Here is a 16,522-nt window from a genome sequence, read left to right on the forward strand (position 1 = left end):
AGGCCCAGAGTTCAGGCCACGACGGACCAAAAAGAAAAAGAAAAAAGGAATCACATCAAGTCATGTGACTGTGAGTGGACAAGGTCAAGCTGTGGGCTCTGCGGGGCTGATCTACCTCACAAGCTGCCTTGCCCAGAAAAGAGGCCACCGTGAGCACAGGCTCCTTGCTGGACAGAGTCTCCCCTGTGCTCTCATGAGAGAGATCAGGCCTGTATGCTAAGGACACAGCCTGCTGCTTCTCTGAGAGGAGGTTTTGGTTACTGGACGCAGCAGCCACCTCCTCTTCAGCCCCACCCATTCCCACCCTCCGGTCCTCACACCCAGGGCCTGAGTGCTGCCCTGGTCACGTGACCAACCACTGGGTTCTGTCTGGGGGCTTTCTCAGCCAAAGGAAAAGCATTAGGTGTCGAGTTGCAAGCAGAAGGCCTCCAAGAAGCCGCCTGGTGCCAGAGGACCTCAAATAAACTCGGCTGAAGGGAAGATGTTTGAAACGAATCCTGCAGGCTATGTTTAGTTGGTTGGATGAATGCATTGAACTTGATTTCTTCCAGTTAATTCCTGTGAGTTCTAAAAGCACACAAAACAGCATGCTACCCCCCCCACCCCCGCACCTCCTTCTGATTTCCCTTCATGGGTTTCTTTTGGGTAAAAAGCTAGTCAATAGACTACTTAGGATAAAAGAAAAATCCATGTAGAGAATGGAGCCGCTCTTTATTTATTTATATTGGTGGCCAAAGGTGAGAAGGAAAAGTTAAGCAATTGCTCTCAGAATCAATGGCCCTGAATGGCCGTAACAAGGCTAGCGAGGACAGGGACACCCGAGAAGAGGAAAGAAAATCGATACCCCTTCAAAACCACGCTTAGACACTTCCCGTGTTTGCCTCTAACTTTTAAGGACTCTATTATTTCCATCTACCGCTTTCTGAAGAAGAATGTAGAGCTGTATCAGCTCCCTCCACACACACACACTTAACAGCAAAGTCTAGAAGATAGAATCGTCTTATGATTCCACACTATAATGGATTTCAGGCCACCTAACTGACTTTCCCATCGCAAGGTTCATTAATATAAATGACTCACTAAGTAATGAATGGGAGAGGCGGAAGCTGCTTCCCCTCCAGAGTCCTGGGGAGGGCGCGAGGGGGAGCAGACAGCAGGTAGGCCCCTGTGCTAAACCCTGAGGAGCCATGGAACTGGCAGGGAGGAGAGGAGGGCAGCGCACCGAGCCTTCTCTTTCTGCAGCATTTCTTTGTTGAATAATCATGTGGGGGGGGGGCGCAGAGCTAGGGACAGAGACACTGACAGAGAGACAGAGGTGGGGGGAAGAGAGAAAGAGAGGAGAAAAGAAGAGTAAAAGAGAAGATAGGGTTAGGGAGGGAGATGAAAGGAGGGAGAGAGAGAGGGAGGGGGAAAGAGAGAGGAAGGGAGAGAGAGGGAGGGAGAGGGAGGGGGAGAGAGAGAGGAGTCAAATCTCAATCTCCTTTATACTCAATTTAAGTGTCCAGGAATAATTCTGGATCAGCCTGGTGTGAGTTCTAGGGGAAAGAGGAGACTGGGAAATCAGAAGTGGGGGGGGTGGGGGGGGTATTGGCAGAATGAGGCATAAGGACAGAAAGACAGAAGGACAGACCCTAAACAAAGGGGTATACGATCCATGCCCCAGGCTGTGAAGTCAGGGCAGCGTGAAGACCACATCCTGCGCCTGCAGTGGACAGCACGCGGTCAGGGAGAAAGGGCATCTGCGTAAAGATCCAGCCATGTCGGCCTCTCCTCAGGAAGCTACGAGAAAGAGAGTTCTGCTTCTTCCCTGTGACCCCGCGGCGGAGGGCAGCACACGTGGGCTTCAGACTCTACACAAATGCAGTCGCGCGCGTGGCGTCTGCGAGTGACAGCTCATGGATGCAGTGGCGGGTCTGGCATCAGTACAGGGCGTAGGGGCAGACGGATCAACCCTGCGAAGGCAGCCTGCAGCTGCCCAGACCCTCACCCCGCAGACACCGACCCCGGCCTGCCTCACCCAGCAGACACCGACCCCGGCCTGCAGACCCTCACCCCAGCAGACACCGACCCCGGCCTGCCTCACCCAGCAGACACTGACCCCGGCCTGCAGCTGCGCAGACCCTCACCCCAGCAGACACCGACCCCGGCCTGCAGACCCTCACCCCGCAGACACCGACCCCGGCCTGCAGCTGCGCAGACCCTCACCCCAGCAGACACCGACCCCAGCCTGCAGCTGCGCAGACCCTCACCCCAGCAGACACCGACCCCGGCCTGCAGACCCTCACCCCAGCAGATACCGACCCGGGCCTGCAGACCCTCGACTCCAGCACACACTGACCCTGGCCTGCAGACCCTCACCCCAGCAGACACCGACCCAGGCTTGCAGACCTGAGTTCTCTCCCAAGGAGAGAATTGGTTTGCCTTCTGGGCATAAGTAGTTAAAACACACTCCGTAGTCAGAGCAGATTGGAGAAATCACAGCTTTGGCAAGAGGCTTCTGGTCTCAGCCTGCCCCCCAAGAATGGGATTCTGGGTCAAAGAGAAATAAATGAGGGGTGCTGGTGGCTCATGCCTGTAATCCTAGCTACTCAGGAGGCTGAGATCTGAGGTTCATGGTCTGAAGCCAGCCTGGACAGGAAAGTCCATGAGGTTCTTTTCTCTTATTAACCACCAAAGAGGGAGAAGTGGAGTTGTGGCTCCAGTGGTAGAGCAATAGCCTTGCACACTCGCGTGCACACACACACACACACACACACACACACACACACACACACAGAGCTAAGGGTCAATATCTAGGCCCCGAGTTCAAGCCTCAGTACCCCCTAATAAAATAAAAATAACAATAAAAGCTACACAAATATTCTTCATCTCATCTGGCTGGGAAGCTTTGACTCAGGGATAGTTCTAGATCCCAGAGACTAGAGATCCTTAGCAGCCCAGAGCCATAGAAAGAGACATCAACATTCAGATTCAATAGAAAGCCCAGGAAATGACTGTGGAGAGAAACCGAGTCTAGTACCCACCAGTTTAGATTTCAGCTGCATAGTAAAAAGTAGACAAAGAGACCCATGCCCCTGCGTGGCACAGGAGCCTGTCTCTTTCTCCTCCAGAGGTGGATAAAGGGGAGAGGGAACAAGGGGCGAGCCACCCAACACAGCCAGCGGCAGCAGGCTCACCCCAGGGCCGAGCCCGGAGACCGACAGTGTGGGGGCTGCTCATCCACTCTGTCAGGCCAGACGTATTTTCTAAGTAATTGAATTGGAGCACTTGGAGGAGTATACATTTCCCGGGCTGCCAAAGCTGCCAACACTTAGTATTTCATCAGCCTTTTCCATTCATGTTGTTATTTTTTTTTCTCTCACCTCTGAAGACATGTGAGTGTGGGAAGTCCGGCTCTTTCACGATGCTGGGAATCCTCTTAAGCCAGGTATCTGGGAGATGGAGACAGAGACACCAGCATGAGAAGCTGGGTCCCAAGCCAAGCAATGGCGGAGGCCAGGCAGAAATGACTTCCTGTAAGAAATGCTGTCATTGAGCTGTCATACAGGTTTCAATACTTAAAAAATAAATAATCACAAGCACCGGGACATGTCTGCATATGAATTTTCCTAAAACCCGATTTATTCAGTTGTCTGTATTATCCACTTGTTTAATATTGGATTTTGTCATTTAGTTCTCCCCAATGGATTTTCTGGTTTCAAACAAAATTAAAAATATAATTGACAAAAAGATCCTGGAATATCTAACTTTACATCACTGGGGAGATGGAGGATAAATCTACAAATCTCTGTGTGTGTGTGTGTGTGTGTGTGTTTGCTTGTTTTTGTTTTGCACTGAACTTGAACGAAGTACCTGGGTGCTATCTGTCCTTCATCTTTTCACTCCTAGTTGGTGCTCTTAACAATGTTGGATAAGAAATGTACTCATTACCTTGCTCATGTAACTCCAACCCCTCTCTAAAGTATTTGAACAATAAAAACTTATTAAAAAAAAGTTAGTGCTCTTGCCACCTAACCACAGCTCCACTTCTGACTTTTTGGTGGTTAATTGGAGATATGAGTTTCACAAACCTGCCTGCCTTGGCTGGCTTCAAACCATCCTCCGCAGATCTCAGCTCCCTGAATAACCACCAGCTCCTGGCTGACAGACCAAGGGAGTCTTGACATTAAAGCATGCTCATCTGCAGAGAGCCGTGGTCCTAGCATGGAGAGAGGAGGAGATTTCTATAAGGAAACAAGCGGAAGTATCCATCTGGGACACTTAGGGAAAAGCTGTATGAAATACAGTCTAGAAAAAAGAATCATTTTCCACAAGGAAAAAAAAGATGAGTGAATGATCTTAGAGATATCAAGCATTAGTAATTTCACAGATATTAAATATCAGCAGGCACTTGAAGACTTGTAGTGATGGCAGGTGTGATGATACTGTGCAGTTTATTAACAAATGTAACATTTAGAATCTGCCCCATCAGAACATAGCCATTGCAAGGGTTCTAGCCCCACCTGGTGGTTAATATACATTTCACAATAAGGTAAGGACACATTCCAACACATTAGCCTGGAGAACAAACTGCTGCTATGAAATTTACTATTCTATTTCATTTAAAAAGAAGACAGATTCATGAATAAGCAAAAAAATCTTTAAAACATAATTTTTGTCAGCACTGTCTCAAATAAAAAAGCTTATCTTTTAGATGGAAAAACTGTCCTGGACTAAAAATACAATCCCTATACACTTAGTCCTACATTCAGAGAGTTATTTTCACCAAATTCACTTTTAAAATGATTTCTAAGGTATTAGTAACTTAATCCTATTAAAACCAGAGTTTAAAAGTAAAGTTTTCATATGAAGAGAAACAGAAAGCCAAAGTTTAAAACAGTAGTTTAAATGTTTGTCTTTCATGATAAGATAAAGGTTCTGGCAACAGTAATATGAAGTCTGAAACAATTGTGTAGTTTTCTTACTTGACATCTCCATGGTGGCATACCAACCCTACTAAATTTGCTTATTGGATGCAAATTGTTAGTTCTTTTTAATTTTTATATAATAAACATATTTGGTTATTATATCCTAGTTATATATTCATATTCTATTCCTAAGTCATGATAAAAATTAGGCTACCAGCTCAGAAAAACCCGATTATTTATTCTTCCCCCTTTTAGATAATAAATTATTAGAATGACAACAAGTCATGGATTTTGAAACTCCTGAGATTTTCTTTGCATCAAACAAGCACACAAAAAAGCTGAGTCTCCATGTCACATTTATGAGCTCTCAGTCCATCTTTAGATGAGTTGAAAGGGTTAAACTCCAGGTTTATTGTAGATGAATGAATTTGTATTTCTTTTTTATTTTTGGTTCAATAACTCTATCTATCTATCTATTTATCTATCTACCTACCTATCTATCTATCTATCTATCTATCTATCTATCTATCTATCTATATCTGTAAGGAAAACATCAGCCTGAAATGTGTTATTTGACTGAAATTAGAATATCTACTTATTCATATGTAATGGGCTGGCTTAACATAAAGAAACACACATTGGGGAGAAAAAAAGTTCTTGTTTTTCTTTTTATTTGTCTATTTACTTACTTGTTGCTATTACTGCAGTTTGAACTCTGGAAGAACAAAAAAAGATATACAAAAAGATCAAAGTAAAAATTGAAAGTTTGGAAATTTGGAGGCTCCACACAAAGGTAATTCTATCCCTCTTTTTCACACCACACATAAAAGAAGATGATATGAGGAGGAGGAGGAGGAAGAGGAGGAGGAGGAGGAAGAGGAGGAGGAGGAGGAAAGAGAGGGGAGGGAAGAAGGAAAGAAAGAACAGAGAAATGGAAATAAAGAAAATAGGAAATTATGTAAGAGATTGGGAAAATTAGGGTGGATTTGCCAAATGATTAACAGGGAAAAAATTTTAAAACCAAAGACTTCCAGCCCATCTTTCACTATTGTGAAATCTTGAAATATTGATGACCAAGAACCTAAGGGATCTCATGAAGACAGAGGCCAGAATTCAAGTATCAGCGCCAAGGGAGTTCAACAAGTAAGTATCAGACTTGTCAATGCTTAAACACAGAGACAAATGCCCCTAAAACCCAAAGGAAACGAAGGCCACATGTGGTTCTCTGAAAGAGGCCAGGTAGGTGAAAAAGAAACCCAAGCATACAGTAAATAAAAATAATTGTGAAGCAATGATTCCTATCTGACCTTGTCTCTGGACGAAATAGTATAGAGAAACGAACACCAAGCCTGAGCCAGATGGAGTTTCCACATTTTGACAGTCAAGAAGGAATCATGCAACTTTCCAGGAAAGGGGGGAAAAAGCACAAGTTAATGCTTCCAAACAGGTATGAATTGGCTCCAATCTGTACCACCACAGTGTATGGCAGAGTCAGTCGGGACTGAACTCTGTTCAGCCATGTTCTCTGGGACTGCAAATATGACTTCTGAATTTAACACCTCCTCCATTCTGTTCTTCAAGTGTGAAGACAACCAAAGTCTTCCTCAGGTGTGCGGGAACAGACAGGGACAGCCATCTGAAAGGCTTGCTGATTTAGAGATGAATGAAATCAAGGACCTCAGCCATGGGAAAGCCCTCACAAAGAATGATGCAATAGAGATCTACAAGCATGTGGGAACCCTAATATTTTATATAAAGCAATAGAAATAAGGAAAACCTCAGGAAGTATAGGAAAACAATATGGGAGACAGCTTAGAACATAAATCCTGGGGAAGTTACATATTTTGAAACTTCCATCATCTATGTTTGCCCTAAGTTCAATGTGAACTTTATTTTTTGAAGTCATTACATTCATATTATAAAAAAAGAAAATTTGACTACAGGTTTAAACTTTCCTCTTCAATTCATTTCCATTCCTCTCTCTAAACCATACAATATATTAAAAACCAATTCCTCTCTCTAAAATAAATACACATGCGTTAAACACAATGCTTCAAATAGTCAAAGGAGGATCCAGATTTCCCTAGTGTGAATATAGAATGCCTTCTTCAGGTTCTTGCATTGAGGCCTAGGTCTCAGATGGTAGCACTAGTCTGAGGAAGGGCTGGAAACTTTAGGGAGTAGGCCCTAGTTGGAAGAAAAGGGTCAATGGGGGCGGGGCTGCCCGGCCCTTCCTGTATCTCCCTTCTGCACTTCCTGCCATGGAGGCTCTCCATCCTGTAACTGTGAGCTAAACCAAACCTGCCTCTCTGAGGCTGTTGCAGGAATTTAGTCACACAGATGATAAAAAAATGAATGAATACATATAATATAACCGATTATACTTTCAAATCTTTACTATAAAGTTGTCTGTTTTTTCAAACCTGAAAAAAATGTTTTGACCATTTTTCCCTTTTATTTTTCTCTGTTCTTCCCTTCTCCCTTCCTTTTTTCCTTCCTCCTTCCTCTCTCCCCTCCTTTCCTTCTTCCTTTCCTCCCTCCCTCCTTTTCTCCTTTCTTTTCATCCTTCTTTCCTTGCTTCCTTTTTTCTTCCTTTCTTCCCTCCCTTCATCTTTCTTTTCTTTCCTTCCTTCTTTCCTCCCTCCCTTCCTCCTTTTCTTCCTTCCTTTCTCCCTCCCTTCCTCCTTTCTCCTTCTCTCCCTCCTTTTATCCCTGCTTTCTATATATATGGAGAAATGTAGGGATTAATTTTAGTGGCGTTTTTAATATTTGAATATGTGTATAAATGTTGTAAAAATTGTTTGTAAAAAGTATGTAATAGATTTACAAATCCAAATCTGAAAGCGCTTGCTAGAATATATGTTTCCACCTATATAACCATTGTCAATCTGCCACTGGAAGTAGACAACTTGGTTGTTTCTAAAAACTTGTAAATGTGACCATTAGGAAGTACGTAGATACTTTTGGAGAATGACTCACCCAACGTGGTGTGCAACGCACAGATTCTGCACACAAGCATGAGAAATGAGCCAGTGTTTCATCACCCCGGTAAGTTCGTCTTGTGCTGGTAAAATCATGAACATTCTTCTTTCCCTACCACCCTCACAACAAGATATGGGCCACATTTTATGTCTTTACATCAGAGAGGTGCAGCGTGGATTTTATTTGCATTTTTCTTATGGGAGTGAAATTGATCCTCTCTGCCATGAGCTTTGGGCCTTTGATAATTCTTGTTCTATGATGTCTATTTTCCTTGCTTTACAGCTGGATTTGGAATGGCCTTTAGCTTTCTTATTGCTTATAATCTCTATTATATATATAATATATGTCATATATATCAGATCTATATATGTCATATATATATATATCAGGTATATTTTACAAAGTAATACTTCAAGTAAAGGAGATTGTGTTAGGATAAGAAGCAGAAGGAAGGGAGAGGGACAGTGGAGAAGGAAAGGGAGGATGAATATGGCCAAGTAGTTTATATGCACATAAAAATACAGAGATGAAACCTGTCAAGCTCTTTTATGAGGTGGGAAGGGAATGAGGAGGAGGGACAGCGCGGGGGGGGGGGGGGGGGAGTTTGATCAGAGTATATTACATGTGTGCATGCAAATGGCACAATGACACCCCATTCAAGTAATATACACCAACTGATTTTTAACCATAGATGAAGAGTTTGGCAAGAAAAGGCTAGGGAATCCATTCTGAAACAGAAAAGGAAAAAAGAATATGGCAAAAAGAAAATATGTTTTAAGGAGAATAGGAATAAAAGCAAGAGAAGAGCTTCTCTACCTTCTGACTCTCCCTTTTCTTCTTCCTTTCCCTTTTCCTCCTCCTCCTCATTCTTTTTTCTCCCTTCTCCCTCTCCTCCTCCTTCCTTTTCCTCTTCTTAAAGATCCAGTGGCACTTGATGGAAGTCATAGGTGAGGACCAGGCATTTGTTCACATCTGTGAGGACACCATAGGAGATAGTAAAAGACATCCATTGAGAACAATCCATAGATCTTATTGTGCTCCTGAATAACCTGCACTCACACACATCGAATAGTGCAAGTAGGTTTGGAGACACAGGGAACTCAAGACAGCAAGGACAGAAGAGCAGGAGCAAGAAGAAATGCAAGAGCTGTCTAGAGAGTAAATAAAACTCCAAATCGTCTCCATTGCTTCCTTTGTAATAATTAATAGGAAACATCTTTTACCCTGCTAACATTTTTTAGCAGCTACACAATACAGATCCACATATTATGGAAAGATATTTTCTATGTAAATATCCATAGAATTAGGTTAAACAATGAACAGCCTACAACTATATCATCTTATATTGCTAAATGAAGTTAATCTCTCTATATTATACACATATAAATATGTACTATGTAAAGAATATATGTATAGTATATATATAGTATACATAGCGAATGTTATATGTGTTTTTATACATATTTCTATAGAGAGACAGAAAAAATTGGTTTTTATTGCTGAAATCTACATATTCTCTGAATTAAATTAACATATGGTATATAAAGATCTGTGGAGAGAAACTTAGTGGGTTTTAGTGCTTTCAGTAAGTTGTAATTGACTTGGCTGATTTTGACCTTTTAGTACTTCCTGCCTTTAAGTTGCAAACAAACATTTTGCTACTTCTTGAAAGAACAACTACAGTTCCTTCCCACTGTGTCTCATCAGGGAGAAATCTGACTGCCATGATTGAGCGTTAAACAGAGAGAAAACTGCCAAAGCATGTTCTGTTTACAAACAGCTTGCTCATTGAAGAAGTCATTTTGTAAAACTGAAATGAACTGGAGGTGCCAGATGAGAAACATCAGCCCATCTCAGAGGACACACACACTCACACACACACTCACACACACACTCACACACTCACACACACACTCACACTCACACACACTCACACACACTCACACACACACTCACACTCTCTCACACACACTCACACACACACACACACTCACACACACTCTCTCTCACACACACACACACACTCACACACTCACACACTCTCTCACACACACACACACTCACACACACTCACACGCTCACACACACACACTCACACACACTCACACACACTCACACTCACACACACACACACACACACTCACACACACACTGGTAAATCCAAAGGACACGCCCTGTGTTTGCACCACTGGGAGCTCTTTGCCATGGGATTCACGTGGCTCCCAATTTTGAGCAAATTGCAGTTCTTTACTTGTGTTTGCCGGGCTGGGGTGGGAACTCCGGGGCCTGGCGCTTGCTGAGCCTTGGGGTCCGGCTCAACGAGCCCCTCGCCTCTCCACCGCGCCGTCCCATGTCCCCGGTGACCCTTCCTTCCTTCCTTCCCTCCCGGCGCCCACGGGGGACCAGTCTGGGCCCGGGGGACCAGTCTGGGCCCGCAGTGGACAGGTTGTTTCCCTCTTTCCACAGCCTCTCCGCTCGCCACAGGGCGTGTGCTTTTCCTAAAGCACATCATAACCTATTCAATATTTTATTATCTTTAGGGAATGGTGCAAAGAAGTTGTCACTCAACAAATAAAAGCACTTTTTGAGAATAGAGTCTTTCCACGTAGCCTGGGTGAGCTATATAACCCCACATTCTCAATCTCCAGGGATTAAAAGCATGTGTCACCACACTAGACCTCAATGAAAGTTTAAGGCTATAATACATAATATAGATACAGATATAGATACAGATACAGATACTGATATAGATGGTCCTGGGGCTTGAACTCAGGGCCTAGATGCTGTTCCTGAGCTTCTTTTGCTCAAGGCTAGCACTCTACCATGTGAGCCACAGCATCACTTCCAGCTTTTTCTGAGCAGTCTTATTAGAGATAAAGAGTCTCATGACCTTTTCTGTCTGGGCTGGCTTCGAACCACGATCCTCAGATCTCAGACTCCTGAGTAGCTAGGATTGTAGGTGTGAGCCACCAGCACCCAGCAAGGCAGTATTTTTCATTCTTTGATACAAGAATAAAATGTGTGACATATTAATACAACCAACAGTTCCCCTCCCCCGGAAGGTAAGTATACATTTACCAGGGATCTCCTCACTGCTGGAATGGAAGGTACACGCAGACCGGGAGGCTTTCTTCTGGAGGTTAATGGGCTATTTTTCACGGGAAGTTAATTTCTGGTTCCCTGACATTCCACTGTGTGGGATTTCTAGGTGAGAGAAATTCTCAGTGCCACTCCAGAAAGACTGAAAGATGGAGACTCCGCAGGCACGAGGTGTGTATATTTTATCATGCCCTTTGAACTTGTTTGAAATACTAATCACTTTGAAATGCGACTCCCATGGAGAAAACTGTTGCTAGGCTGACATTTGCTATGTATTGCAAGGCTTTCTTTCCTGGCACACACTTTGGAGATGGGTGATCTTCGTTTACATAAACGAGTACAATCCCTCTCCATGAATGCTTCAGGGTGTGTTTACATCCCTATAATGACTTCCATGTTCTGAGTGAGCTCAACTGAGCTTACTGGTTGAGCTCAGAACAACACTGTGACAGTTTTGTTTTGTTTCTAATCATGCAATGGAGAAAAGGGAGAAAATAACTCAGATTGTTTCTCTACTGCGCCAAACCATATGAGCCACGTTGAAGGACACACGAACACAGAGGACGAAGAAGTCTGGGGTCCCAGCTGATGAGCCAGCAAAAGCTGGTCCAGATCCTGCCTGTCATTCACCAGATGGCTTTCATTACCAGGTCCTCTTCTTCACCTATAAAATGAAGGCAAGAAGCTGTGCAGCCTGGAATTTATCTTGAGGAAACAAATACAGGTAAAATAATTAAAGTATTCTATGTCAAGCAATGCTATGTCTACTATCATGTTTATATGTGATAGAGGACAGCTATTTCTGCGTCTTTGTTTCATAGTTAATTTTGTTATTTTTGTACCAGTACCGAGGCTTGAACTCAGGGCTTCACACTCTTTTCTTACCTTTTCATGCTCAAGACTGGCACTCTACCATTTGAAGTCTACCTCTACTTCTGGCTTCTTGCCGGTTAACTGGTGATACGAGGCTCATAGACTTTTCTTTCAGAACTGGCTTTGAACTGTGATCCTCAGATCTCAGCCTCCTGAATAGCTAGGGTTTTAGATATGAGCCACCAGTGATAAGCTTAGAGATTATTTTTTAAGTTTTTATTTGTATACTCATCTAATTTCAATCAACCTTTACATCTCGGGGAGTTTCTCCTGGTAGGAAGAATATTATATATTGGATGAAAAAGTTTTGGCCAAAGTTAAATATCAAACTTAATTCCACAAATGCCAACGAAATGGAGCTGGTAGGTGCTATTAAGCTAGAGTTAGAAGGTATTGTGTGTGGGGGAAGGGGCGGATGGGGTGAGTACCCAATTACATTTGAATTTAAATTTCACATAAACAATACTTTTTAGTTTATGCCCCCAAATGTTGAACGAGCAATACCTAGACTAAAATATTGTCCCTTGTTATTTCGAATTCAAATCTACCTGTGATACCTTGTATTTTACCTGATAACCAAATTTCACCCTGTCATGATGAAAACGACCATGAGCAACTCTTAACTGCCTTACAAATATTGCTCAAAACTTAGTAGTCATTTTGAATTGTGAGAAGGAATAAAATGAAAAGAGGTTTACAGGAAGAGAAAAAAGACTCAGTGGAAGAAAGTCTCATTTAAAACAGGAAATCAAACAGCCCAATTTTGAATGTGTCTCTTTGAAGAAACTGTAGATCGTTCCAGATATGAAATTTGTCCAAAAGAATGAAAGCCTGCCTGAGCTCGCCTGTGAGAGGGAACAGACATTCATTTCCTCTGAACTTGTGCACTGCAACCTCTTCATATCAAGAATATGCTCCAGTTAGTGGGGGACAGTTATCAGTTCCTTCCTTTTGTCTGTGGAGTTCAGTGTGGACATGTTTTAACAAATCACCAGTGTAAACTTTAAAAAAAAGGCACATCCTACTTCATTGTAAGAAATCTTAAACTTTATTGTTGACATTTTTAAGGGGAAAAAAAGCAAAACATGGATATGAAGAAAGTATTAAAATTCTGACTGGAAGTTTGCACTTTTAAAATGATCACTAAGGAGACAATTTTTGGTTAGTGACTTCACATAGATGACCCTTTGCATGGAAATATTAAAATGCATAGCTCTTCTGAAAATATTTGTCACATAGGTACAAAGTTATTGTTTGTTTGAGTGTTTTCTACTGATATCATTAGGGCTTGAACTCAGGAACTGAGCTCTGTCCCTTAGCCTTTTCACTCATGGCTGGTCCTCTACCACTTAAACCACAGCTCTACTTCCATCTTCTTGCTTGTTAATTAGAGGTAAGAGTCTTAGAAAAGTTCCTGCCTGGGCTGGCTTTGAACTGCAATCCTCAGATTTCAGCATCCTGAATAGCTAGGATTACAGGCTTGAGCCACCAGCACTTGGCTTACACAAAATTACTGAGACCTGAATTTCAAGATGACTAAATGTGTCTCATACTAAAGCAAAAGCATAATCTCTTTTGGGGCCAATGACTATAAAGATAGGTTCAGAAACGCCTCTCTTAAATAAACCAGGATATTTTAAGCTGTGAGTTTGGGCTTCATTTTTCTGACTGGGTCTTGGAAGTAATAATGCTAATAACTGTCCACAAAGAAATCTTGTATGTTTTGTAGTTGGCCTCCTACAAATTGAATCCATAGTCCAAAACTTGAGTCTCTAGCTCATATATTACCATTCCTTTTAAACATCTTATTTTGTTTTGTTTTATTTTGTATTTTATTTTGTGTATGTGCATGTGGTATGAAGAAATAGAACCCAGGGCCTCATGCATGCTAGGCAAGCACTCTACCACTGAGCCACCTTCCCTGCTCTTGCTATTCCTTTTAAAGATAAAAATCATAATCATAATTCCATACTCTGGAGCCTGGCCTGCCTGTCTGGGTGATTTAGCTTCTCCTCTATCAATGGGTTTCTGAGCTACTACTTACTTGTCTCCTTTCCACGTGTTCCCATTTGCAAAAGAAGAAAGAAAAAAAAAACATGTTTCTACCTTGCTACCAAAATTAATAGAAATTACCATGACATTCTATGCTGTTTTGTATCTTCCAAAGAAAAATCTCAAGCAGAAAACACACATTTCAAACACAAAATTTCTGCATCTGGAGATATTCCTCCCAGTTGAAACCCCTGGAGAAAATTTTTCCTTCAAGGTCATTTAAAATCTACAAGTTTTGCTGTTTGTGTTTTGAAGCAACTTCACAGCTAAAAATAGACGCCTATCATAGCATTCACTTGGTTCTAATGAGAATCAGAATTTTAACACTCTAACTATGTTGTCTAATAAACGGAGACTACCCCAGTTTTATTAGGAGAAAACAAGATGGTAAAGTCTGAGTGACCAGCGAGAGCCATAATAGCCAACTTTATTTCTTTCTGATGCCCATATATGGCGACTTTCAGGCCTCTGTCTTCTCTAGTGAGTACAAAGGAAGGCTAATTAACCTTTATGTGTGTGTGTGTGTGTGTGTGTGTGTGTGTGTGTGTGTGTATGTATTAGAAATTGTTGTTTCTTTGTTAAGTTCCACTTTTCTTCATCTGGGAACTAATGGCAAAGGACTGTAGAGTATCCTAAAGATTAATCTCTCATTTTTAAGTGCCATGATAGTAATTAGAATAACACAAAATGAGTTGTGTAGACAGTAATTAATGATGAATAGTAATGATGAATAGTAAAATCCTTTAAAACCAGAGACTAAAGATACAGAAAACCAACCAACCAAAGAGTGCCATGTGAAAAATGTCATAGACAGAAGCAAAGTTCACAAAAGAAGTTGTTTTTATTACATCTTGGAAAAAATGTCACTCTTCTTGAGGTTTTTAGATCCCAGACCCTACATTATTAGAGCATCTTAAAAAAAAAAAACAGGATCCACAAAAATGTCTGAAAACAGTCTTTTTGTATTAAGCCTTTTTCAATAGCTACATCCACTTTTTATATGTGAACACAGAACACACTTAACATACTACAAACGAGAAAAGAAACCAATGAATTTTATGATGGCTCTCAATGCTAATTCCTAAGCAGGTAAGAAATTCAAAATGAATTTGTATTAATGAAGATTGCTGGCTACTTGCAAAAAGGGATTATGCATACTCAGTGTTGTTTTCCACATGTCAGTGCTGAATTTCATAAAATTCAGCTGTATTATGTGTCATATCTTATGCATCATGTTTCATATGTAAATATTTGGCACAAATATATTTGCAAGTTCCTATTTTTATCATAGAGGTTTCAATATCTATTGCATTTGTTTATTTCAAAGATATTTAAGTTCACTTGTAACAAAAAATATTTGGTCAAGAATATTAAGCAATAAGTATCACAAAACTTACAGAAAATACTCTGTGTGGCAGAGTTATAAAGCCCTGTGGTTAGGAAGGTAGGCTCTCTCAGAATCTTTAAATTAGATTAAATATGCTTAAAAAGATATTGAACTAAATTTTAACACACTGGAAGATAAGATTTGCTAATGTTATTTTAATGAATTTTCTTGTAGTAGCTAACCATACACAATCTACTCGTAGGCACTCTCTGGAAGTAAGAGCAAACTGTAAGAAATCCACAAGTTGAGCAAGGAACACATCTTGAGGTCCTCCTAGAAAGTCCGTGGTTTTAGTCTTTCATAGTCACGCAATGAGGATTTGAAAATGAGACCATTCAAGCTATCAGCTCCAATATGAAAATACATGTTTTCTTCAGAAAGGCAAAAAGACAACTTCTCAAAAGCATCTGGACTCAGTTGCAAGCGCTCTCTCGCTCCTCTCTCTCTCTGTGTCTCTCTCTGTCTCTCAGTCTCTCTGTTTGTCACCCACGTGCAAACAGAAACATTGACACACAAAGACCACAACAATGTTTTTGCTGGGGAAAAAAAGTTTAAAAATAAGCATAAGACTGTACAAACCATTTTAGCCAAAGCAACTTAAATACTTTTTTTAAAACCATAGTAGTAAAAAAAAAAAAAAAAAAGGAAAGAAAAGCAGAAATAACAGCTAATATGAGATGTAGAGGTGCCCCAGGTACGTCTTTTCCTATGAACTTGGAGTTAAAGCTGGACCCGAAGGCCCATTGGCAGAACATTCTGGGCCTGGGGAGCCACATGTGGCTTCAGAGCCTTCCCCCTCCTGGTCGTGGGTCTTATCTGGGGTGTCAGGTGGATGGACACAATTGGCATCGTTCTTTGCTTTGTCCACTTCATTATCAAATTCAACCCGATCCTCATGCATGCTGGGTTTTTTGACTTGTCCATTCCGGGCAGGGTAGTAGCTGACCATGGTGTCGTAGAGGAACTGGTACTGTGCCTAGCAAAGCGAAGTGACAGGAAATTACATGAAGGAGGTTGATGCTGTTTTATGTGCAATGGAAAAAGTAGCAAGAATAACCATGTACTTGTGGAAGCCTGGAGGGATGGAGGGTTCTTCAGCTTGTTCTCATAAAAAGCATTCTAAATAACTTTGCTTTCAGTACTAACGGGGACCTTCGGGCCACTTCAAACAGGGGTTTTCTCCTCCAGCCCAGCCTCAGGACATCTCAGCACCGGGCCTTGG

The 16,522-nt window shown here is 41.8% G+C and overlaps 1 protein-coding gene across 6 annotated transcripts in view; it reads right to left on the reverse strand.

The window, feature by feature from the left end:
- Positions 1 to 14,735: 14,735 nt before the first annotated feature.
- The window catches only part of Ptprc (protein tyrosine phosphatase receptor type C), a 104,758-nt gene continuing 102,971 nt past the window's right edge, over positions 14,736 to 16,522 (reverse strand). For all 6 annotated transcript variants that reach the window (XM_042701283.1, XM_042701287.1, XM_042701286.1 and 3 more), the window contains one exon: positions 14,736 to 16,276. In XM_042701283.1, coding sequence (XP_042557217.1) covers positions 16,007 to 16,276 — 270 coding nt within the window. In that variant the 3' untranslated portion in view covers positions 14,736 to 16,006. The remainder of the gene's footprint in view (positions 16,277 to 16,522) is intronic.

Source organism: Dipodomys spectabilis, unplaced genomic scaffold (genome assembly GCF_019054845.1).
Source record: "Dipodomys spectabilis isolate Male_0828 unplaced genomic scaffold, ASM1905484v1 ptg000288l, whole genome shotgun sequence".
Taxonomy (NCBI): domain Eukaryota; kingdom Metazoa; phylum Chordata; class Mammalia; order Rodentia; family Heteromyidae; genus Dipodomys; species Dipodomys spectabilis.